Source organism: Toxotes jaculatrix, chromosome 12 (genome assembly GCF_017976425.1).
Source record: "Toxotes jaculatrix isolate fToxJac2 chromosome 12, fToxJac2.pri, whole genome shotgun sequence".
Taxonomy (NCBI): Eukaryota; Metazoa; Chordata; class Actinopteri; family Toxotidae; genus Toxotes; species Toxotes jaculatrix.
Window position 1 is genome coordinate 11645475 of NC_054405.1, and position 23509 is coordinate 11668983.

General features: G+C 40.2%; 2 protein-coding genes across 2 annotated transcripts; both read left to right on the forward strand.

The window, feature by feature from the left end:
* Window positions 1-172: 172 nt before the first annotated feature.
* Window positions 173-3398, forward strand: mrps31 (mitochondrial ribosomal protein S31). The gene is made up of 7 exons (XM_041050807.1): window positions 173-344; window positions 875-1342; window positions 1468-1620; window positions 1790-1933; window positions 2038-2111; window positions 2341-2481; window positions 2585-3398. Exons 1-7 carry the CDS (start codon window positions 238-240, stop codon window positions 2824-2826), a joined length of 1329 nt encoding a protein of 442 aa, XP_040906741.1. The 5' UTR covers window positions 173-237; the 3' UTR covers window positions 2827-3398.
* Window positions 3399-4782: 1384 nt separating this feature from the next.
* On the forward strand, window positions 4783-21922 carry LOC121191039 (forkhead box protein O1-A-like). Its single transcript, XM_041052090.1, has 4 exons — window positions 4783-5612; window positions 17481-17672; window positions 17826-19036; window positions 19146-21922. Exons 1-3 carry the CDS (start codon window positions 5010-5012, stop codon window positions 19011-19013), a joined length of 1983 nt encoding a protein of 660 aa, XP_040908024.1. The 5' UTR covers window positions 4783-5009; the 3' UTR covers window positions 19014-19036; window positions 19146-21922.
* Window positions 21923-23509: the final 1587 nt, after the last annotated feature.

Here is a 23509-nt window from a genome sequence, read left to right on the forward strand (position 1 = left end):
GAAGTTACTTACTACAAATCAATTAAAGGCATGTATTTTAATGGCAAAATAGTCAAGGTCTCAATTAAACAATTAAATAACACCAATAATTAACTGTCAGTTTTCCTATGAAAAGAAGCGTCCTATTACAAGAGAGACCGCGGAACCAAAGTTATCCTGAAGTTTACGGGGGTTACTTTATCTTGCAGCAACGGAGACAAATGTCAGGAACGTGGAAGGACATTGCAAGAAGCAACCATGTATAGATTTTTATTCCGGACTGTTTACACGGCTCGAAGTTCTTCATTCAGTGTCTATGAGTTGAGTGTGTTGCCAGCTAAATGCGACAAGGCTGCAGTTTTCAGGTGAGGAGTCTGAGACCGAACGGGACACTTGATTACACTGAGTGGCTGATAAACGCTAACGCTCTGCTAATTACTGCTTCTTACTATTTAGTGATGTGTGTTTTCGCTTCTGTTCATTTATGTGCAGCTTTACCTTTGGCACATTGTGAAAACAACTGGTAATACTGGAATAATTTTGAATGTGATAAGATTTTTTTATATCAGGATATTAATATTATTCAGTGTGTTTATTCATATTTACATCAATAGTGTGTACAGCAGCACTACGCATGACAGAAAACAAAAGCACTGTTGCTGCTGGCTTCACTGTGAATGAGTAAATTCCAGAAACTAACTGTAAACCAGTGTGATATGTTAAGAATAAAATGATATTATATTGTTATTATAACAGTCTTTCCCAAACCTAACAATAATTGTCATGTTGAGTATTGGAATATTATTATTATTATTATTATTGTTATTGTTCAGTTATGTGATCCTTTCTGATTCAGACCCCTACGATGGTTAACTGTGTTTTCCACTTCATGTAGGGTTGCAAATGGAAGTGGAGTCAAAGCCATCAGCACAAGTGCAGTCAGGCTCTGTGAAAAGAAAGACGATGTTGGCCTCCAGAATCATGATGAAAAAGCAAATGAGGATAAACAGGTTGACCCAACAGAAAGTCCAACTTTGGCTATGCAGGAAGCTGAAGATGACATCAAAGTCATCAAGATGGCTGAACAAAGCAAGGAGCCAGTGGTGTTAAAGACAGAAAGCACTTCACAGCAGATGGACATTAAAAATGAAGACAGGGTGTCAGTAAAGACAGATGCAGCTAAGAGCGGGAAGGAGGGTCTCCTTGACCTTCTTGGGGCGATGAAGGTGGAAGTTACCAGTAAAAAGAAGCTCAAAGTCTTGAAAACAAAGCATGATCATCAGTCTAGCAGAACAAATCCAGCTGCTATGGAGAGTACCATCAGTATGTTTCAGAAGGCTACAGAGGAGGCTTCATCACAGAGGTGAGAGGGAGGGGTTTACTTGTAGTTTGTGCCTATAAAATGTCTCATTTATTTAACATCTTGCCTTGGAAGCTTTAGTCTCTCTTCATCCATTGACTCCAACCTCTCTGCACTGTGTTTTTCAGCAAGACTTTGGATCCTGAACTTGTTGCAGCTGCATCGGCTGCTGCCTCCACTCTGCCTAACAGCAGCCAGGCTGAGTCTGAGCTGCTGAGGCAGCTGAGGCAGCACGAGGCCATCACTGAGGCTCAGAGGAAAGGAGACGTGAGCAACCTCGGGTGTGTTGAGTGTATATGTTTCCAGTATTAGAATATTAATGTTGATTGTATGAATATTTTAAATGAGAATGGGACATTTCTTTTGTGGTCTCAGCCTAGATACTGTAAAATAAAAAGCCTCATTACCACATCCCACATAATAAACATTAATCCAACCATATTTTCTCAGAGTAATTATCGCTGACATGAAAGTAGGAAAGAAACCCAACCGAAACAGCGCTTGGTCGGCCAATCAGATCCGGTTTGATGAAGATGGGCGAGGATATAAAGAGGACAGAGGAATCACTGCTGAGCTGGATGGTGTTAAGAGAAGGTAAATGCTTTCAACACATCTTTACTCAGATAGATTTTGAATAATGATTTTTGTTTGGTTTACTTTAATGCTTGTTTTTTTTTTTTTTTTTGTTTCTTTTGAAGGAACTTGTTCACAGGGAAAAGACTTAACATCTTCTCCCCAGTTACTGATGAAGATGGAGTTGAATCAGCAGTTGGTAATAATACATTTTGATTTTTCTCTCTCTGAATGTCTTTTTCTTCCTTAGACCCCTGTCTTAAACATGGTGCTGTAACACAAACCATTGTAATTAGACTAGAACTTCATTAATGCTTATTGTCATGGGATGTGGTCATGCAGTTTGTGTCTCTATGTCACCTTGCAAAATCTTTTTGTTTAAACTTTATTGGTACATTTGCTAATAATGCTGGTGTCGAATTTTTCAGCACGGCCAACTTTATGGGACATGGACTTTGCTAATCGGTTGTCTCGGTCAATCGACCAAATGCCCCGCAACGGGCTTGAGGAAATGATCCAGTGGACCAAAGAGGGGAAAATGTGGCAGTACCCAATCAACAACGAAGCTGGTGAGTAATGAATGCTGTATTTGTGTACAGCATAAATGGAGATGGGGAAAAATAAATTCTGGCTTAGGGACACGCTGACAGTATGTTCTTGCTTTTACGTCAGGCATGGAAGAGGAAGCCAGTGTCCCATTCCATGAGCACATCTTCTTAGAGAAACACTTGAAGGAGAGCTTCCCCCTTCGGGGACCAGTGCGTCACTTCATGGAGCTCGTGGTGGCCGGACTGTCCAGAAACCCCTACTTAACTGTCCAACAGAAGGAGGAACACATTTCGTGGTTCAGAGACTACTTCCATCAAAAAGAAGGCATCCTCAAGGAGGCTAATGTTTATCTCAACCAAACTTAGGACAATTATTTATTTTATTTTTTTTTAACATTAGTTCAATGTGAACACAGAAAGGCATAGCTCATTTTCTCAGCAGGGCTTTGCTGCTATGATTATCTTTACCCAAACAGTTACACAGTCTAGCAGAAACCTGGTTTAGATTTCTTGACTTTTCCATGAGGCCTGTTAGAGTGGACTGGCATAAAGTCTGTGCCACCGTGTCAACCATTGTACAATAAATGCTGTTTCTAAAATGTTCATCAGACCATAAAACCACTGTTTAATCACTTCAGCCATTGATGATGGAGGAAAACTGTGCGGGAAGAAAGTCTGATACAAGTGATTGTACAAAGTATACAAACAATATAAAGCTGCAAAGACACAATCCTGGCTCTTTGCTTATTTAAGTTGCCCACATCTACCACTTGTCTTTTCTTTACACTATATTTGCATTGTCCAATGCTAATGCAGACGTTTAACCAACTATAATGTGTCTCTAGTGTGGTCGATTTTCAGTGTCTGGGATATGGCAAATGTGTTCACAGAAGTTTTGGTGGTATATTAAGTGATATACAAAATATAATTATACTGGTTGATTATAAAAATGATATAAAAGCTTTAGCTTTGCATAAAAGTTGTTTACAGATTAGGTTCCATAAAAAACAACAGAAGACTGTAAAGTCTGATGAATTGATAAAGACCTGCACATTCAAAGAATAGGTTTGATCAAAATATTTTTGTGTTCTTTTAGTGTCAGAGGTTACGCAAACGGCTGTGATTATGATTAATGGTGTTTTTCAAGGCATGCTGTGAAAAAGGTATAACTTGCGTGCCGCATCCAGGACCTCACATCAGGCTTACAGTAGGAGCATAATTAGACTTTGAACCTTGTGCCCTTTGCAAAGGAAGTACTTTTAAAGCTAAAAAACATGTTAACAATGTACCACGCTGATTCCTTCTGGTCTAAAAACACCCTTGGCAATGTATTGTCTGAGAAAGTGTGGAAACTGAGAGCCTGACATTTTAAAGTGCCTCATTTCCACATTTTGTTCACTTTTCCTTAAACACAGGCGGGATTGGCATGATAAGATGCTGGAAACACTTCCTTACTTGTATGCGTGTGTGTGGGCTGTATGAAGTACAAAAAAATGTGTTTGTGTGGAAAGACACCTGGCTATGAACAGACGTTTCTTAAATAAGAATAACCCACTAGATGGCGGTACTGATAAATATCCCATATAAAAGTGAAAAATTTCTACCAACAACAACGCTGTGATTCAATAATGTGTTGGAGTAGTTTTATTAACTAGTGTGATAAAACTGGATATTAATTGGGCAACCTATGATTAAAGTGGTATCATAACAGTTCTTGAAGTTATGGCAGTATTCATAATTAACAGGTCAAAAACACCAACTGGGCTGAAATCGTTTGTGGGGAAAATGCCCAACTACACACCAGAAATATGTCTGAAAAAAAAATCGATTTTACAATGAAAACCACAGGAGAGAAAGGTAGCAATTCATAAAACCTTTCTGTGACAGATGGGTGCAGTATCTCTCAAAGCACTAGAGGAAGTTTGCATGTTCCTCCGCATCGATGGTGCGTTTACGTGCCGTCAAAATGCGTTGGAAGAGAAGTTAAAGAAAATTGTCAGTGTCAGAGTTGAACGAGATGTGGTGGGGTTAACGTGAAGGCAGCAACTAATAATGATTGTAAGATTCTAAGTAAGTTCTAATTAATGACAGCTGAACTAATTATCTAAGCTCGGCTGCAAAATGTAAAGTAACAAACTGTATTGCATGTTTGATTTCAAACAGGATCAATTTACGCATGATTTCCAACCAAAGAACGCTTGAATGCGCTGTGAAGTTATGGAAGCCAGAAGACGGAGCCTGTGAGGGGTCCGTGAAGGCAGCACCAGACTCTGTACTACTTGTTAATAGTGACAGACCGGCAGACTTGAGAGTTGGGAGGGATCGGTGCAGGATAGTGTGAAGTTAGTGAAGACCTTGAACGAAGCAATTCTCTGACTTTTAAATTACAGACCTCTCTCACCTGGTCATAGAACTGGACTCTAGCGTGTGAACGCAACATTTTATTTCATTTTTATTTTTTTACCTCAGTGATATTTTTCTTATTGGTTAATATTTATCTTTTTGTATGTGAGTGTTTATGTGACACTTAACGCCGGTTTGACCCTGACATGGCTGAGGCACCGCCACCACAGACACAGCCGGTCGAAATAGACCCGGACTTTGAGCCTCTTTCTCGCCCGCGATCGTGCACTTGGCCTCTTCCCCGGCCGGAACTCCTCGACCCGACCGGCTCCAACACATCCTCCCCGGCACCATCGGTGCAACAGGAGCCGGGAGGAAACACCGAGTTCATTAGTAACCTCGGCTTGTTAGAGGAGGACTATGAGGAGTACGCAGAGCAGAAACCACCTGTGCCCTGCAATGATTTTCAGTGTCGGGACGGAAACTGTGTGCATCTGCATCACCACCACCACCACCATCATCTTCAGCAGCAGCAGCAGCAGCAGCTCCCGGGTCCGCAACTGCCGCCTCAGCAACAGGTGCCTCCTCCTGGCCTCGCACCCCTGGGCAGCTCCGGCCACAGGAAGAGCGGCCACAGCTCGTCCCGTCGTAACGCCTGGGGGAACATGTCGTACGCTGACCTGATCACCAAGGCGATAGACAGCTCACCTGAGAAGAGGCTGACACTGTCTCAGATTTACGACTGGATGGTCAAGAGTGTGCCTTACTTCAAGGATAAAGGAGACAGCAACAGCTCCGCGGGCTGGAAGGTGAGTGTCTGCGTGCACGTCAGGGCTTATTCTCTACGTGAATGCGGGCGCACGGAAGCATCCAGTTGTTTAGGACGCACCTGAGATGGTTTCGATGGTTGTATCTTTTAACTCCTTTTACTCTTAGCGCAAAAAATCAAATAAAAACCAAAGACACCAACGCCAAACTGAGTTAGGATATATGCTTGTGAAAAATTGGTTCAAGAAGGCCCACGAGCTCCTATCACATATTTAAAGAAAACAATAAATGACTTAATTGTTATATTGTGGAAGTAGGCTCTGAGTGTAACTGAATGCAGTTGGCAGTTAGCACAATACTGTTCAAAGAGTCAAACTTAAAAAATGTCACTCAAATTGCTCAAACTCTCAAAACAGCAGTTTGAAAACAGGCTCCATCCTACTCTACTGAGTACTTTTACATTATAAAAAAAATATAGGGATTAATAGGCCTTTTTTATGTCATGTCAGCAAGAAAATCACAGGTGTAAATAAAAACACCAACAACAACAACTGAATTCCAGTTGTCCTGTTATTAATAACACCTGTGTTTAAATTCCACAGTCATAGATGTCACTGCAATTATTATTATTATTATTATTATTATTATTATTATCAGGTGCCAACGGCAGAATACCTGGTGTGAGATCACTCGCTGCGATGCAGTCAGTCCAACATGACTGAGAGATTTAACCCAGAGAGAGAGAGCACCAGTAGGTTTCTCACCTACATCTTCTTTGATCACATAGACAACAGTATGTTCACTTGGTTTGGGAAAGCAGTAATGCAGCAAAGGCTGCATCCTTAATATTACTGTCTACTCATTGTGTCAACAGGAAGCACAGAGAGGTGCTTGGTTTTGCACAGAGGTGCATTAAAAACTTATTGTACTGCTCAAATCACGATACAAAAGTTATAAACTCTTCAGGTTAATACTGAGCACATAATCAGTGGTGGTCATGGTCATACAATAGAAATGAACAATGATAATAGGAAAAGAATTTCCCTTGGGGATCTATCTATCTATCTATCTATCTATCTATCTATCTATCTATCTATCTATCCTCTCCCTCTTCCCCGTCTCGAAGAGGGAGTATAGTATACTTTCTTGTTCTTGTTGTTCATGGTTTAAAAAAATGAACGATGAACATGGTTTCAGAAATGTTCAGCGGTTACTCTGAAATCTGGCTGTTGAACTTTAGCATCTCAGTACCTTTTGAAGTTTTGGAGTGGTTTCCTCTGTCAGTGGTTGCACACACCTCTCTGCTGCGTCAGTGAGGAAACATACTGCTCTAAAGCAGCAGAGCACCAGCCAGCATGTGAGAACGTAAACATCCCATACATCTGCCTGAGAAAATTTCTCTCTAAAAAGCCCTGAGGTAGCACACTGCAAAAAAATATGTTTTGTTAACATGTTTAGTATTGAGAATACTGAGGGCAGCAGAAAACTGCAGCAGAAAATATTGAGTTTTATTATAAAAATATCAATTAGGTGTTGGAGAACAAGCCTTGACAGAATGATGGCTGAAATCTGGTTTGACTGAGGAGAAGGATGCAGCTCAACACAGATTTCAAATGTGCCTTTTCCTATTCTTGAGCAAACCTCAGTGGGAAGAGACATTCCAGTATTGCCACAAAACACACTGACTCATGGTTTATGCAGCATTTCCACAGTCATGGAAAACGTGGTAGAGTCCTGAAATTTGAGATCTGTGCTTCAGACCTGGGCATATATTGGAAATATTTAGTACATTTGTCAAATGCCCCCCCAGAAACATGTTATTCCAGGTCTTGATATTATCTCGCCAGGTGAAGTGAAGTTAGCCATGAAGGACAGAAATAAACTGTGGACAAAAGCAGAGAAAGTCAAAGATGCGCCCAAAGCAGATGCTAATTAAAACCTACACACAAAACTAAATCTGAGTCAAATTCATACTTAAGCTCACAGCCCTCCCTGTAACCCCTGCATCCTCGTGAGACGTAATTTTGAAGTTATGTCAGGAAATGCCTGCGAACCTCAATCAAATATAGTTTCCATTGTTTAACACCCCCACGTGAAAGCTTGATCACAGCTTGTATTATGACTTATGGCTTTGCTAAACCTCCCTTTCCTCCTTTTCTTAGTCTTTCTGCAATTCTTCCACTGCACTCTCTTAAATATAGGTGCATTGGCTGGTGGGAATGCAGACAGTTTTTTTTTTTGTTTTTTGCCAGGCAGGCAGCTTGGAGTAAGCTGTCCGGAGCTAACCCGACAATAACAGGAGGCGACATAAACATCTCAATCAGTGCTGGGGAGTGTGTTGGAGGGGAAGGGGCTGGGAAAAGGGGATGCTGGGACCAACGTCAAACATCCTCCATTCCTGAGCTGTGCACTCATATCTTTGTGTTCCTGTCTTCTAGAGTTTCCTCAGCGGATGCTACAGCTTGGAGAAAGGGTTTGCTGCTCTTTATCCTATCACTTCCTTTTGTGCCCTCTCTCAGGCCTTTTGCTGAAGGTGTTTGTGTTTGTTCAAGTGAAACTCAGAGTTTGGAGACATACAGACTCTTTAGTTTCAAGGCCAATGTTATGTATCTGTAAACTATGGGAACAATCCCTGCAGCTCTTTGAATAACATACAGATTTTATATTACTTAAGACTTTGCAGTGGTTTTTCAGTTTGGAGCCCCAGTCTGGAATTTACTTTGAGTTCATTACTTAGAGGGGACCCCTGAGGTGAAGGTCTATCTGAAGCACAATCTACAAGACTGCTGACTTGGATTATTTTCCATTCTATGATCATCATTTAGCTTGAGAGAGCTTGAGGTCCATGTAATCTTGACCTCTGTGACCTTCTGTCAAACTGGGAATTTGAAGAGTTTTTATACTGTTGATGGGGCAAAAGAAAAAAAAGCCTCCTACACTTTTTTTTAGGTAAATCATATATTGATCTTTTTGTTTTAACATCATAAATAAACATCTTTCTTGCCACATTTTTGAAAACAACTTTGGAAAAATAATAAATGATGCCTGATTTACTTTTAAAATAACGTGGAGACCATTTAGTTGATTAGATGTTAGAGGAAAAAGGGACAGATACAGGCACTGTGCCTTGTACTGCTGCCATCCAGTAGCTTTGAAGTGCCACAGTGGGATTTTGTGCTGAGCACATACCATGATCAGTGTGTGTCCAGCTGATGATCTTTTATCCCTTGTTAATTATTTTCCTCTGTTTTCATCAAAAACAACAGATCAAGCCTGTTTATCTTTAACATTAAATCAACACATCCACACTTAAACCTCTGCATTTCTAAATCCTGGCATGCACGCCAGGCCTTGGAACCACCGGCTAATAGTTATTTTTACACTTTCCGGTTAAAAAAACACGGCAGTCCCCCCACAATGAACTGTGATGCATTTCCTGCCAAGTGGATGGAAAACAGTACCATGTGTTAACATCCCCGCCCTGCAAAACACGAGGGTCACTGCTGGAAAAAGAGAAATTACCATTGGGAGAGACCATAAATGGACCATGTTTGTGCATCTAATTCTACATGAAGTCATTTTATTCCATCTCAGCATTCCCACCGCATGGCAAAATAAATCACCAGCCTGCTTTATTATGTTTCGTGTCATATCCTGGCCTTTGTATTGACTTTAGAATCCACATGCATGAACGTGAGCCCTGATTGTAACGACAGACAGAGATAAGCCAGAGACCTCATGGTGGGTGGAGGGCACTGAGCTTGAACCACAGTGATTATACAGCTCCACCTAGAAAACTGAAGGTGGGTGGAGGGCAGGACGGGGGCGATGCTGGTGCTGCTAGAGCTTCCTGTCTCCCTCATGTCATGGAGATGTTTTTCTTTTCCCTCCAAAAATTGTGTGGCAGTTTAGTGATCACATCGCTTTTGCCACAAGAGAGGGCCTCTACCAACTGGGAGGACTGGTTCCCCTGGGATATTGATGGGTGTTTGAGTGACAGTGTGCAGCATGTGAGGTACTTTACCATCTTACTGGTACTGCCACTGTTTTTCTCAGTGAACTGTGACCTTAAATAGTGGAACAGGAAGTAGCGCCCCTGAGTTTAACTGGCAGTGATGTTCTGAGGTATTCATTTCAAAACATGTAAATTGCGAGAAAGTATTTCAGCTACCTTCTTGATCTATTCAAAGGTTACGCAGTGCTACACGGATCTGAGGCAGTTTGGGTATTGGTTTTGGTTGCAGCCTGCAGTATGTGTGCAATGGCCGCCTGCTGTGAAGTGGTTTATCTTCCTAAATCATCAAACTAGGTGACATAGGGGCCCCTACACTACAAATCACCAGCCTGTTGATTGTGCTGTCTGGTGCCTAATGTTTTCATATGACCACTGTGGAAATTAGTGACAGACAACACAGGCAGTATTTATTCAGGATGAGCTGAGCTGCTCAGTGGAAACACTTACTCTGTGACCATTTGAACAACATCCCCCCTGATCAAATAACAGCTAATGAAAGTGCCCACAAATGGAGCTGAAGAGCTGGCAAAATGCAAACTGTCCTGCAGCCCAGGCTGAGTGCAAGTTACATGAAAATAATAATAATGTATGTAAATGATAATGTCATGAAGTGTTTCAAGTAATTTGGCTAATAGGAGTCACTATATTACCTCTCATTTACTACCACTGGCCTATCAGTTACTAAAACTACCTCCACACAATGTCAGGTTTGTTTGTTGGTCCTGTAGTTTGGTCAGGCCAGCACCAGAAATATTTATGCACATGTGCAGCTGGCTGCACAACATGGGAGAAAACTTTTTGGCTTATGTTTCAGTGAATTTAATGTGTGACATCTTTGAGTCTGGTGTCTAGTTTGTAAAATGCAAGCATGCTAAATACCTGCAAAACTAATGCTATTCACATTGGCCTCAGTTGTATTTTATGCATAGTGCTTATTAGCATTTGTTAGCACGCTAATGCTACAAACATCGGTTTTGAACATGTTAAATTGTCACTGTGCCTGCTAAACAGCATGTTAGTGTTGCCACTGTTAGCATGTTAGCATGCTGACGTTAACATTTAACTCAGAGCACCACTGTGGCTTTAAGCGTAGCCTCACAGGGCTGTTAGCATTGCTGGAGACTATTTAAAATAGCATATCAAAACAGAATACGAAAGAAATTCTATTAAAAAATGTTCTACTCTACATTATTTTAATAGAGTAAAGGTTCAATTTTAAAATGAATCATCCGAAAAGAAGTTTTTAATTATTGGTTTATGAACACAGTTTGGGCCTGAAAAGAGACAACAGCTACTAAAAGAGGAAAGAAAAAAAAACCTGAATAACTGCCAGCTATTTGTCTTGGGATCACAAGGTTAAAATGGGAGGCCTGCCCTGAACTTAAGAGGCCCACTGAATGCTTAAAGTAACCCCATGAAGAAAGGGAGGCTTGGGGCAGGGGCTTTTAAAGTGGAGCGACTGTGGCTTGAGGGAAGGAGGGGAGCAGTCAGCTGACTGGCTGGCAGTGGGCTGAGGCCTGTGTACAGTCTGCTGTCTACACATGTGTGAGTCTGTGGAATCTGTGGCATGTGGGTTTCTGCATTGTCCTCCAGCCTGCGCAGGATAATAATCCCCCTCCATATTATGTTCACAAAAAGAACCTGGCCTCAAAGCCATTATTCAAAACATAAAGGACACGGGTGCTGAGGGAGGCAAAGAAATATGGTGTGAAGACAGAGAAACAGGGTCAAAAGTGATTGAGATTAGTGTCCTGTAAAAAACTAGTTAGCCTTTTTACCCTGTAAAGTGTGAGAATATGTGTCACTCTAAAGATCAGGCTGAGAAAGACTGGAGATTAAGTTTCTAATCACGTCTATATTTCTGAATATTAAGCATCATTTAAGTAGGATTGCGTGTATTCTTTTGTAATCAGTAGCACATTACGTGAGGATGTTTAACTAATGTTTGTCCGTCATTCTCATTTGCCCTATCCTTGTTTATCTAAAGCTGAACTCCTAACACAAAGCTCTCCATTCCCTTTCATGGTCCTACTTTGAAGCCATTGCAGAAGTAGGTCACTCAGTTTGATGCTCAGTGTTAATGAAGTAGCCTGCATTGTGCCTGGAGCCATGAAGAGGCGACATAGTCTCCACACTGAGCTGCAGGGTTTGTCTTCTTTTGCAGCCGTGCTCATCTTTTTGCCAGCGTGTAACAGAAAACTTAGTTCCCACACTCATTTTTTCAAATCTGCTTGCGTTTCTTGGGTGCACAGGAAGACACACTGTCAGGAAGTGGCATGTCCTTTTACTGTAATCTCTGCAGACATTTTGCTTTCTCATTCTCTTATTTAAACCAAATATCTGATATCTGTCTGTAATAGCAGTAATACTGTATGACAGCAGTTATTAAAGATAGCATTTATTTTTGCACCTTGTGACCAGAGAAAGCCAACATTCAGTATAAGATAAGGAAGCAGTGTGTTATCCATTCATATATTAGGTCAAGCTATGTTAACACTTGTCTCACTCTTGTGTCATTTGCCTTTTCCACAAATTATCTTTGCAAATTAGATGATTTTTTTCTTTTTTAAAAATGTAACTGCTTGTAACATAGCAGCTGGTATCATGTTGACCACTTGTGTCTGTACTTTACATAATTATTTATTTAAGGTTTTGTTTAAACATGTAAAATGATTTGTCTGATTATATTTAATGCATACCAGGGGAACACACCGAATATATATATTGCTATATATCGCTATATTTATCGGAAAAATAATCATTAATATTGTGAGACCGATTACAGACACAACTTGCAACGCTAATAGGAAGTCACTCTTGGCATTGATAATGTGAGCTACACAATCAGCTAGTTAACAGAAGTTAATTTACCCAGCCCAGGACTCAGCCATTATTTCCTTATTTCACAGTTAATATAATGTTCATTGATGTACCATTGTTCCACATTTTTCCTCTTTTTCACAACTTTTGTTTCAAAACCTTACGGCAGAAGCATTTCAAAAACAATGCTTTGAAAGCAATTGAATTGATTGCTGAGGTCAATAAGGCTCTGATCAGAAGTAAGAAGAAAAAAAAATAGTTCTATAACCAAAAACTACTGCTGAATAAATGACGTGTAAGAATATATAGCTTAAAGCGAGACCATGTAATTAAAAAAAAAAAAAGAAATAATACACTCTTGTTCTTAAATCAACAACTGAACTCATAAGAAATAAATTACACCATTACACACTTAGTGGTTTTGCGGCCACAGCCTAACATAGTCTGGTTTTAGTAGTGGCTATTGGTAGCTAATATTAGCTAATGTTAGCAAACTTTAAGACAGACATTTCTGCATAACTGATATTACTAAATTAGTTTGCTGACTTCTTTGTTTGTGATGTTGTTACACGTTTTAGTTTGTCACAGATGAACATTTCAGTAAACTCAGTTTGTTTACTTCTTGTTTTATTTTTGCAATAAAACCATTCTGTGACATGCACAAGCACCCAGAAGTAGTCTGCAAACATTGGCCACCATAAGCTTCTAGTCTCCAGACCAAGTAAGACTGTTGCAGCAAAACCTCTGAGTTTTACTTGTAAGATTAAAAAAAAAAAAGATAATAATATCAATTCCTGGAGCTAGTCTCACTTTAATGTTTTTGTCATAACTGTAGCTGCATGTGGTAAATGCAAATTTAAAATAAGTCTTTTCTGCCTCCAGTCTTTCATCACTAACTAAAGATCAGACCTCATCATTGATATAAAACTGAGTTACTGATTTGAGAAGCAGCTGGTTTTCAGCAGTCAGCCTCATGGGAGATCCTCTGTCCTGTCTGTGGTTTTGTCTGGTGCTGAATGTAAAATGTTTGGACCAATTGCAAGTGAGGCCACTTTCACTGTGGCTGCACCTGTCCTCTGCAACTGGGCCTTGTTTGTTTACTTATCCTGCGACCGTTACTGCAAGCCTCATGCTTCGCTACACAAGAAACGGCAGCTGTGTCAATTCAATTGTTTTGAAGTCCAGGAGGAGGAGTCATTTCATGCTGTGGGAGTTTGTCTCGATGACACTGATCGCAGATGATTAAGATGAGATCATTGAGTACATTGGAGGAGTTTCTCCATAATCTAACGCAGGTCCTCTAAGTGCAACCATGTATCTGAGCTGGGCAGCAGCAGATGGTCTCACATCAGCTCAGTCTGTGGAGAGACGACTGCTACAGCATGCTGCCCAACTTCTGTGGGTGAACTTAAAATAGATTTTGTCACAAGCAAAAAGATTTTTCCCATGTCAGTCGTCCTTGCACCAGGTGACCTAGGACCAGTGTCACGTTAAAACTCATGCATTCTTAAGTGTACCGCCATTTTGTTTCAGATGCAAATAAAAAAAAAATAGGGGAAAACAAGCATCAAGAAATATTGTTCATTCACAGAGCTTTCTTTTTTTGATAGAAAGGAGAACGATATATTTCCTTAGCATATACTTTTTAATTAAAAGCTAATAGCAATAATCTAAAGAGATATTTAGTTGCTGCAATGCCAGGTATGATGCAGAGTTGACATTGAGAATAAATTTTAAGCACACAAAAATCAATTGACATGGCCACCCCCACACACAAAGAGTATAGATTTTGTCTTCAAGCCAAGAGCAGCAAAGGGCAAAGGCAAAGCTGCATTATATTAAAATATTGTGTAATGACATATACTGTTTGTAATGCATCTTGACTTGTACAAGCTTGTGTTGGATCAGTGCTCTAAACTCAAAAGATCTTCTCTCTTAAGCATCTGCATCACTTACAGCCCTCCATAATCTGTGCCTGGGAGCTGCCAGTGGTTGCTTAGAGAGGCCAATGAAGATCATATAGATTTCTTAATGCCCCACATTCAGATGAGCTGTCATGCAGCCACAGGTGCACTTTTTTTTTTTTTACTACTTCAAAGTCATTTTTAAAGTGAGGGCCATTACAATATGTTTTTATAAAGAAGTTTAGCAACAATGAAACATATTGGGCACCTTGGCTCGGGCTTTCAGAGACATAATGTGTGAATGGGGCACCTCGTGAATTAGTGAGGCAGGGGATGTCTTTTGTTCTCTTTGGGTTGAGGTGAGGTCTGTCTCAGACAAGGATTATCCCAGGCCAAGTAAAGAATGCCCCTTCACAGGGCCCAGTCATGCAGTCCATGATCTATTGTGGGCACTAATCAGAGGCTGTAGACATTTGCATATCACCAGTGGTCTCAGCCATGTGTGAGCAAGACATGTCATTTGGTTAGTTAGACTAAAAGTTGGTTTACAGATTGGGTATGTGCAGCACACTGCTCAGATCTCAGGTCCTCCAATAATGACTCATTTCCTGTCTTCAGTTGAGATCATATAAAAAGGAAGAAAAAGGGGAGAAAAGGTCATGACGTAAATGAACACAAGTCAGGGTAAGCATTGCAGTTTGTGGCTGTGCAGCGTGCCTTAACTCCACCACAGGTTTCCCCAACCTGCATGTGCAGGATGTCCTCTGACACAGGAAGCCTTATTTAAATGTCAGTGGAAGAGAAGGGAGGAGTCCGGTTCTGGAGGTGGGGGGGTTCTTTCAGTTCTTTCAAGTCAGAGGACAGACAGTCTGGCCCAGCTCGTCACATCTGACGCTTCTCCTCCTCCTCTCTGTTCCCACTCCATCCAACCTGTTTGCATGTCTCCGTCAGCGCCGGTTGAGGAGCTCATGTTCAGCACACAGTGAACTCATTGACCCCAGCCATGCCGGCAAAAACATCTCACGCTGCCACCCTCCCCATCCTCACTTCGAACTCTGTAACCTCCCTTTGCTTTCTTTTTCAGTAAAGATTTCTCTTTCGTGCACAGCCCACTGCTTCCACTCTTAGGATCAGGCTTGTGAAGGCTACTGTTTATGTATAGCTTGAGGCTGAACTTGCCATGGTCCAGTGCCTTTGTGTGAGAACAGTCGTGCAAATATTACTCAGATTAGTTTTAAGTTAGTTCTGTTTCTATAATTATTTGAAGTGTCTTGGTTATTTTTTTAATCTACTTTCCAGAACCATCCTTAATATGAAATAGTTCTTTAACTGCTGGTGTTTTTTTCTGTTAGTAATTTCTGAGTATTAATATTCCTGAGATAAATAATTCAATGATAAATAAAAATATTTACAAGATATAATTCTGTCATATTAATTAATTATTGAATGAGTCAAATTCTGATGATTAATAACCACAAAATGCATCTGCTGAAAGCCTAACCCAAACCCAAGACCAACAAGTCAGAGACACACACAGACAATCTGTCTGTTGTTTTGAATGTGTGTCTTTATCTCCATGCTTTGTATATCCCTGCTGAATCCTGTGGTTGGGGACATCTGGCTTTACTAACTGCAGGGAGCTGCTCTTGGGTTCACATGGGTATTGAAGGGAAATTCCCTGCTAGTTCGTCTTGTGTTGCTCTATGATCTTTTATTGTAGCCTCCATCCAGCACAACCATGAGTTGCACATTAGGAAGAGAGACCAAGCAGTACAGTTCGTCTGTGTCCTGTGTGACGGTCTTACTGTTCTTCAACCACCGCTGTTTTTCTTCCTGAGAGAATTACAGCAGGAGGTGCCTCTGCGTCCTTTTTAGGGTTCATAACATAGCATTAGAGAAAACGGACTGAATGAGGCTTTAGGTGTATTCGTGTTAGCACAAGGACAAATGTGACCACATAAAAAAAAAAAAAAAAGGGGGAGCCATTTGGGTAAAGCCAAAGGAATACAGTCTGAATTAGCTCTTTCAGTAGCGTAGTTGTCAAGCTAGAACTGTGGGTTTGAGACAAGACACAGACAAAGTTGGATCTTTATGCGTGTATCCAACAGCTGTGATGATCCTGATCTAATTATATCCGTAATGTGTCTTCCAAAATTACCCTCTTTTCTTGCTTTGTCTGTGCTGTCCTTTCAGTTTGCTGGAGCAGCGCTGCTGCTGGTAGAAGGGTGGGATATAGCTGTGCAGATAAGAGTTGAGAGTTGGAAATCACAGGAAACATATGAATATTTCATACTGTGAGGAGGGAATAGGATAACCAGCCCAACAAAAGCAAAGCTAGAAGCCTTTAAAGGATGACTAAAGCTAAACAATGTGAACTTAAAAGTTAAAATACTTTAACAAAACCCACTGTATTAGAATACTGAACAGGTTATAAAAAAAGCAATGTGATGAGAATACATTTTTACATGATAGGAGAAGAGGCTGAGACTGATCCAACTGAAACTGTTTATTTCGTCATTCATATATTTGATGGAGATTTGTCATCATTTAAACTTTCATTATTGGTTCTTGCTTTTTGGAGAAAAAAAAATCTGGTCAGGTATTTTTTGTTGCTCCTTTAGTCTTTTCTTTTGTTTGTCGTCATATTCAGTAACCGATACTGTACTCTGGCTCGCGAGGGAACCTAATATTTATTTAGTGTCAAATAAATGACACCATATATCCCGTCCATCCCTCGCTCCCTCATGCCAAAGTGAATAGTTTCAGTTCCTGGAGAGTGTGAGGAGGAAATGGAAAAGGCTTGGTAGACATAATATTGTTAGCAGAGGATATGGATGTATGCATACTTGCTGCTCATCTGCCGATTGACATCACACTCAACTACCGGAATTTTCTCCACAATTTATGAAAAATGACAAATGTTTCCCCTTCAAGATAATCTATTAATTCCCAGTGAAAAGCAGCCTTGTATAACTGACACCTGATTTTATTTATTTATTTATTTATTTTGCATTAGAATGTCAAGTACTGACTAATTTGTTGGCCAGAAACAAAAATCATCTTTGGAAAATAAATCTAGGTTTCATTATTCCTCTAGCTGCATTGAAACCAACACAGTACTGTAATGTCCAGAGAAAACTTACAAATGATTCACTTTTTTTTTCATCCAGAACTCCATCAGACACAACCTGTCCCTGCACAGCCGGTTTGTGCGCATACAGAATGAGGGAACAGGAAAAAGCTCCTGGTGGATGCTGAACCCAGAGGGGGGAAAGAATGGAAAGTCACCTCGACGCAGAGCCGCCTCCATGGACAACAACAGTAAGCTTGCCAAAAGCAAAGGAAGGGCTACGAAGAAAAAGGTACAGTTCCTTTTATTAACACTATACTCATATAATTAATGTCTATTGTCACAGCTCTGCTGGATCTAAGTTCATTTTATAACAAGTTAATCAGATACTGGAATTTCTATGGCAGCCTATGTGAGATTTTTTCTATGTTTTTTTTCTGCCCAGATGGCTCTACAAGAAGGGGCTGAGGGTGGAGCTGGCAGCCCTGGTTCCCAGTACTCTAACTGGCTGGGAAGCCCAAACTCCCACGGTAATGAGGACTTTGAAACCTGGAGCTCCTTCAGGACGCGCACCAGCTCTGATGCCAGCACTCTGAGTGGTCACCATTCACCTTTCCCTTCTGAACAGGATGACCTGGGAGAGTCTGATGGCCATATGATTTATCCTGGAGCTGCAGGGACCAAGATAACCTCCACCCTGCCCAGCTTGTCTGAGGTGACTGGATCCTTGGGCCAACATGGTTCAGAGAATGTCATGGAGAGTCTGCTGGATAACCTGAACCTCCTGTCTCCTAAAAACCCTCCGCTGGGTTCTGACTCCTCACATTCCTCCAATGCTACCATGCTTCAGAGTAGCCCCTACAGCTCCTCTGGCTTGACCCCGCACTCACAGCAGGACTACCGAAAGTGCATGTATGGCCAGGTGAGGATGAACTCCCTCTCCCCTGTGCCCATGCAGACACTGCCAGAGACCAAGCCGGGCTTCGGGCCTTATGAGAACCAGTATATCTGCACAGCTGGTCTTCTTAAAGAGTTGCTGACCGTAGATGCAGATGCCAGTAGGGACGTCATGTCCTCAAGGGATGCGCTGGTGTCTCAGGTTGGGAGGGGAGGTTGCCTAATGCCCACTTACAGCAGCCAGAGGCATGCTGGGGCTCACAATGGAGTAAAAATGATGACTCCTCCTCAGAGTCACCCAGTTCCTCATGTAAATCCACAAGCTATACATAGCCAGGGTCCTTCAACCTCACAAGACTTGAATAGTTGTAACATGATCCCAGTGACTAGCCTGACTAGTCTTTCAGTGGCCCCTCCTCAAATGACCAACCTGAGGACAACCATGCAGCTGCCCCGTGGACACCCAGCACACACTAATGATGTCTCAGCAACCTATGGCAGAAGCAATGGCTACAGGGAAATCAGCTTGGGTCACCCGCACGGTCATCATCAGGAGCGGCTGCCAAGTGACCTGGACAACATGTCCATTGAGAGGTTTGAATGTGACATGGAGTCTGTCCTCCATGACACACTCATGGATGGTGGGGCACTGGACTTTAACTTTGACCCCGCAGCTGGGCCTCATGGGTTTCCCCAAAGGGTGAAGACCACCACACACAGCTGGGTGTCAGGCTAGGATTCATGGTGGATCACAAACAGGTGAGAATGACAATTAGTCTGGCAGCAAGTACAATTATTTACATTTTCAGTAAATAAAATGTCCTCTGAATGTTTCTTGTCTCTGAACATTTTCCATTCTCCCTCGCAGGTTTTCTCAGCATCATGCCACTGCTCATCTTCATTCAGAGACTGGAAAATGTAAATCCAAAGAAGCCACCACCATCACTCTCAACAGAGCACCTGACACAAAGTCATTGTCAAAAATTTGATATCTTGAGTTGCAGCTCCATATTATGGTCTAAGCTGAGCTCCACGACTCAACTTAGACCATAAGAGTGTATGTATTTACTTTTTATTTATGAGACTAAACTAAAGAAGTTTACCATTCAGATCCAGATATTGAAAAGAAAAAAAGACTCAAAAGCCAGAATTGTTGTTATTCATAATAGCATTGAACATGCTTAAAAACAAAGAGACAAGCCTGCCTTTAGTTTACAATTACTTGTCAAAAACTGGCAATATGTAAATAGTTGTTTATTTTTTCTGATTTCCTGACATATTAAAATATACTGTACAGGATTTTACATAAGACAAAACATAGTTACAAAAGCAGAGGTTTAGAAATTTCTTAAAACAAATTATTTGTGATCAGTCTGGTACCATCTCGTGAAAGGAGCCAGTCATGGATTAATGTGGGGTCCACACAGCAGCATTATGCATATTCAGTGAGATAAAAGCATGGCTATATCTGTCCACACAAAGTTTGACTTAAGACATCAAGCAGTGATTTTTTTTTTTTTGGTCCATTGCTTAAAATTGTGTTTATGATGTGAAAATGGCACTGGTCTCTTATTATCTAGTGGATCCAAAAATCTGCCATATCTGATGTTCTGTACGGTCTGATCAATCACAAGAGTGTCAGACTTGAAAGGTTAAATTTGAGAAAAGTTCTTAGCATCCAGCCTTTTTTTTTTCAAATGATTACTCAAGTGTTAATCCTATTGAGGTCATTCGGCTTAAATTATAGATAAACCAGTGTATCATCTGCATAAGGAATCATATTAACAATATTAAAATACTGTGTAATGTATAAAATGCTGTATAATAATGTACTGTGACAAAAGATATGTCCAGGAATAGACCCCTGGAGAAATCCACAAATTATGAAACAAACAACAATGTAGCCTAAAAAAATATACTGATTGGCCTACACACAGCTGAAATATTCACAGACACATGTCATGGTACAGTGCTGTCAAACTGAGGGCTCGAGTCAAATATCAACCAATCAGTCATATACTGTATGAAAATATTTATTTATGTTTTTATTCTATTTGTAGCTGTTGGATTCTTGCTTTGTATTTTGTATTCTGGTAAAAAAAAAAAAAAGTGTCTATACTGTGTACAATGTATACACTGGAATTAAGATACCCAATACTGTTATGCTGTACTTAATTTTTTTTTCACATTAATATCCAAAATTACAGATACATTAGAAATGCTGCCTTCTAAAACAGTTTACTCAAAGTCTCAATTAATATGGAGACATCTGTTTTGTGAAAGCTCGCTGTTACATTAGGGTGTTTTCATGCACTAATTACTCTTTGAAAATGTGAGTGTTTGTCACCCATAAAGAATAATGCTCCTCAGCATCTTATTTTGCCGTATTGAACTCATTAATCATGAATGTTGCTATCAGGGGACAAACTTCCATCTCTCTATAATTACATGAACCTCTTTGGATATAGGAAATTCTACCGTGCATGAAAAACATTTCAAAATTGCTTTAGAGAAACTGAAAAGGTATGATGATCAAGTTAAAATCAGAGCTGTGTTTATCACTTTCACTGAAAAAGGGACATTTTGGAAAATCTGGAGATTTTCGCCTGACTAATGCTGTGTGATACAGGGGGAGCAGAAGTAGGTGGAGATGATCAGATTCTAAACAAACCGAAACTGGATGATGGTCTTCAAAGCTACAGCTTTCATGCACCAAAGAGTTATCTACTCTACCAAACACATTTCAAAGAAAGTGTTCCAATTCACTGTGCCTACATGGTCTCACTGACTTACAATGTTGTACATATTATTTTCTTTAGTAGTACATTTTTGTAAATGGTTTTAAATGACTTGTAAGGATTGTACTGAAATATTGCATTCTTATGTATTTGTTTAGGCATGTTTGTTTACATATCTCAGTCCAACCTATATCAGTAAATATATGAACACTCATACCTCAAAATATTTTACCTCTGAAGTGTTGAAGGGATTTTCCTGCCATTTTCCTCAGTGAGTAATGTATTGAATTCATCTTCATTTTTGACGTACATAGTTTTGTAAATATTTTTCTGTTTTTTTGTATATGATTAATGCTGAAACCAGTTATATTTGGACCTGTCGTCTGTCTTTGCATTTCTGTTTTCTTGTGCTTGAGGATTATAGCCATTAGTTTATAGTTAATGTTAATGTGACAGTAAAAGTTTTTAATTAAACATGAATTTGTGTGAAATTTAACATTTTAAAATTGTTCAGTGAAAGTTTAACAGAATTCAGTAAACAGAATTTAATTATGTTGTGGCAGAAGAGTAGTATTTCTATAATTATTGAAGTCAATTAAAAATAAATACATGATGGAAGATTTTAACAATGGGTCAACATTGCTACCTTGCACAAATGAGATTAAACTTTAACAAGTACTTGAGCCTGTTACATTTCATTTTGGAAAAATAGCATAATGAATTTTTTATATAATATTTGAAGTTACACAAATGATGATACCTACTCGTGTAAAAAGTATTTTCAGGAAAAATGGAATGTTTTATTTTGTCTTTGATATCCACATACAGGTATTTTTGAAATAATGCAGTTTTTTGTATGTAACCCATTCCAATTCATATATCACCATGAGAACTTGCAATTAAAGGAAGAAAAAACAGAATTGCATCAGTGTATGTTTATTACAGTGGCATTACAAGGTAAAACAATGCCAAGTAATGTCAGCCATCACCAACTCTTATCTCAGTCTGAATCTGTTGGATTATTTGTGCTGTTTGTTTACTGGGTGTTGGGAGGACCAGCTTTTAAAAACAATTTGACTAATCATGACTTGAGTCATTACTGTTTGCAACTCCAGTGCCACAGAGCATCTTAAACAGTGAGGCTATTGGTGAGGAATGAGGTTTGTACAGGATATACACCCCTCATTAAGCACATGAAGTGTGCTGTCCACATGCTCTCATTCATATCCTCAAAAGTTCTGCTAGGTCACACAGGTCAGTAGCAGTTCAAGGTCATATGACCCTTACGCATGAAACATTATAGCACGTTCTTCTGTTGCTGACTTGTCCTTAAACAGCCTTTAGAAAATGTTTCCTCCAATGGGTGAGAGGATCACTGTATGAGTCACCAATGCAGATATCACATCTCACTGTAAGCTTCAACAAATTTATCATTCAGGAAGTCAAATTTAACACCAAGAATACCACCAGAGACAAGCCTACTACATTTAACCACAGTTGAGCTCTGGCTAAGAGAAGCTTATTAACGCTGGAGATGTAATCAGTGTTGATTCCTTAAATTGGCAAGCCTCATTCACTAACATAGCTTGTACAACTATACGTGTGTGCACAAGTCTTTCTGCTATAAAAGCAAACCATTGAGTCAAGCGATTGTTATCATAAATGACATCTGAGCATTTACCAGTGGGAGGGGCAATAAATGAATGGAAGGTGTTATTGCTGATTCACATTACATAGGCAAAAAATAAATCAATAATAAATATTGTACCTCCAACACACTGCCTACAGATAGTTTCCAGGTTATAGGCCCAGGGCCAGCCCCCATTTGAAAGTTCTCCGGACTTTTGATCACTATCAGGGCGTATTTTCATTCCTTCCTACAGTGACTCACTCAGTCTCTACAGTTTCTTGGCTAACTGGCATTGAATGAGCTGTGACCTGGGTTCCTGCAGTTGGGAAGGTGTACAGCAGTGGGGCAGAACAGATTAAGAGTCTCTTAAGGCCTTAGTATGCTTCGAACAAACAAGGTTGCACAACATGTCTTCCAACCACGTCTTAATATGTTTGCACCCATTCAAAGTGACCACACTCAGAGTCAGGACAAAAAGTTGCAGTCATAGCCTCCTCCTGTGTGGGTGGTAGGCTTCTTGCCATAGTACGACTGTCTGTCCTCTCATGTTGATAGAAAGTATAGAAAACAGATGGATGGACTTTCCTATCTGTTCATGACTAAAATCCTCTAGTTTTCAATGAGCTCAGAACATCTGCAGTACGAGACTTAGCTGCTGGCTAAGCTGAGCATTCAGAGCTGCAACCCATTTCAACCCCTAACTTTAAAATTACTTTCAGGAAACTGATTTTAAAAAGTATGGCAGCAAATGTGAACAATTAATCATCTCCCATGTGGCCTATTTGTCACCACTTGAAGTCCATTCCCCCAAACAAGCCCAGTTAATAGATTTTATTGAGTGTAGGAAATATTCAGGCACATCTT

Coding starts and splice junctions, on each gene's coding strand:
- mrps31 (XM_041050807.1), top strand. CDS start 238: ATGTATAGATTTTTATTCCGGACTGTTTACACGGCTCGAAGTTCTTCA. Junction 345..874: donor GACAAGGCTGCAGTTTTCAG/GTGAGGAGTCTG, acceptor CACTTCATGTAG/GGTTGCAAATGGAAGTGGAG. Junction 2,482..2,584: donor CCCAATCAACAACGAAGCTG/GTGAGTAATGAA, acceptor CTTTTACGTCAG/GCATGGAAGAGGAAGCCAGT.
- LOC121191039 (XM_041052090.1), top strand. CDS start 5,010: ATGGCTGAGGCACCGCCACCACAGACACAGCCGGTCGAAATAGACCCG. Junction 5,613..17,480: donor ACAGCTCCGCGGGCTGGAAG/GTGAGTGTCTGC, acceptor TTTTTCATCCAG/AACTCCATCAGACACAACCT. Junction 17,673..17,825: donor GAAGGGCTACGAAGAAAAAG/GTACAGTTCCTT, acceptor TTTTCTGCCCAG/ATGGCTCTACAAGAAGGGGC.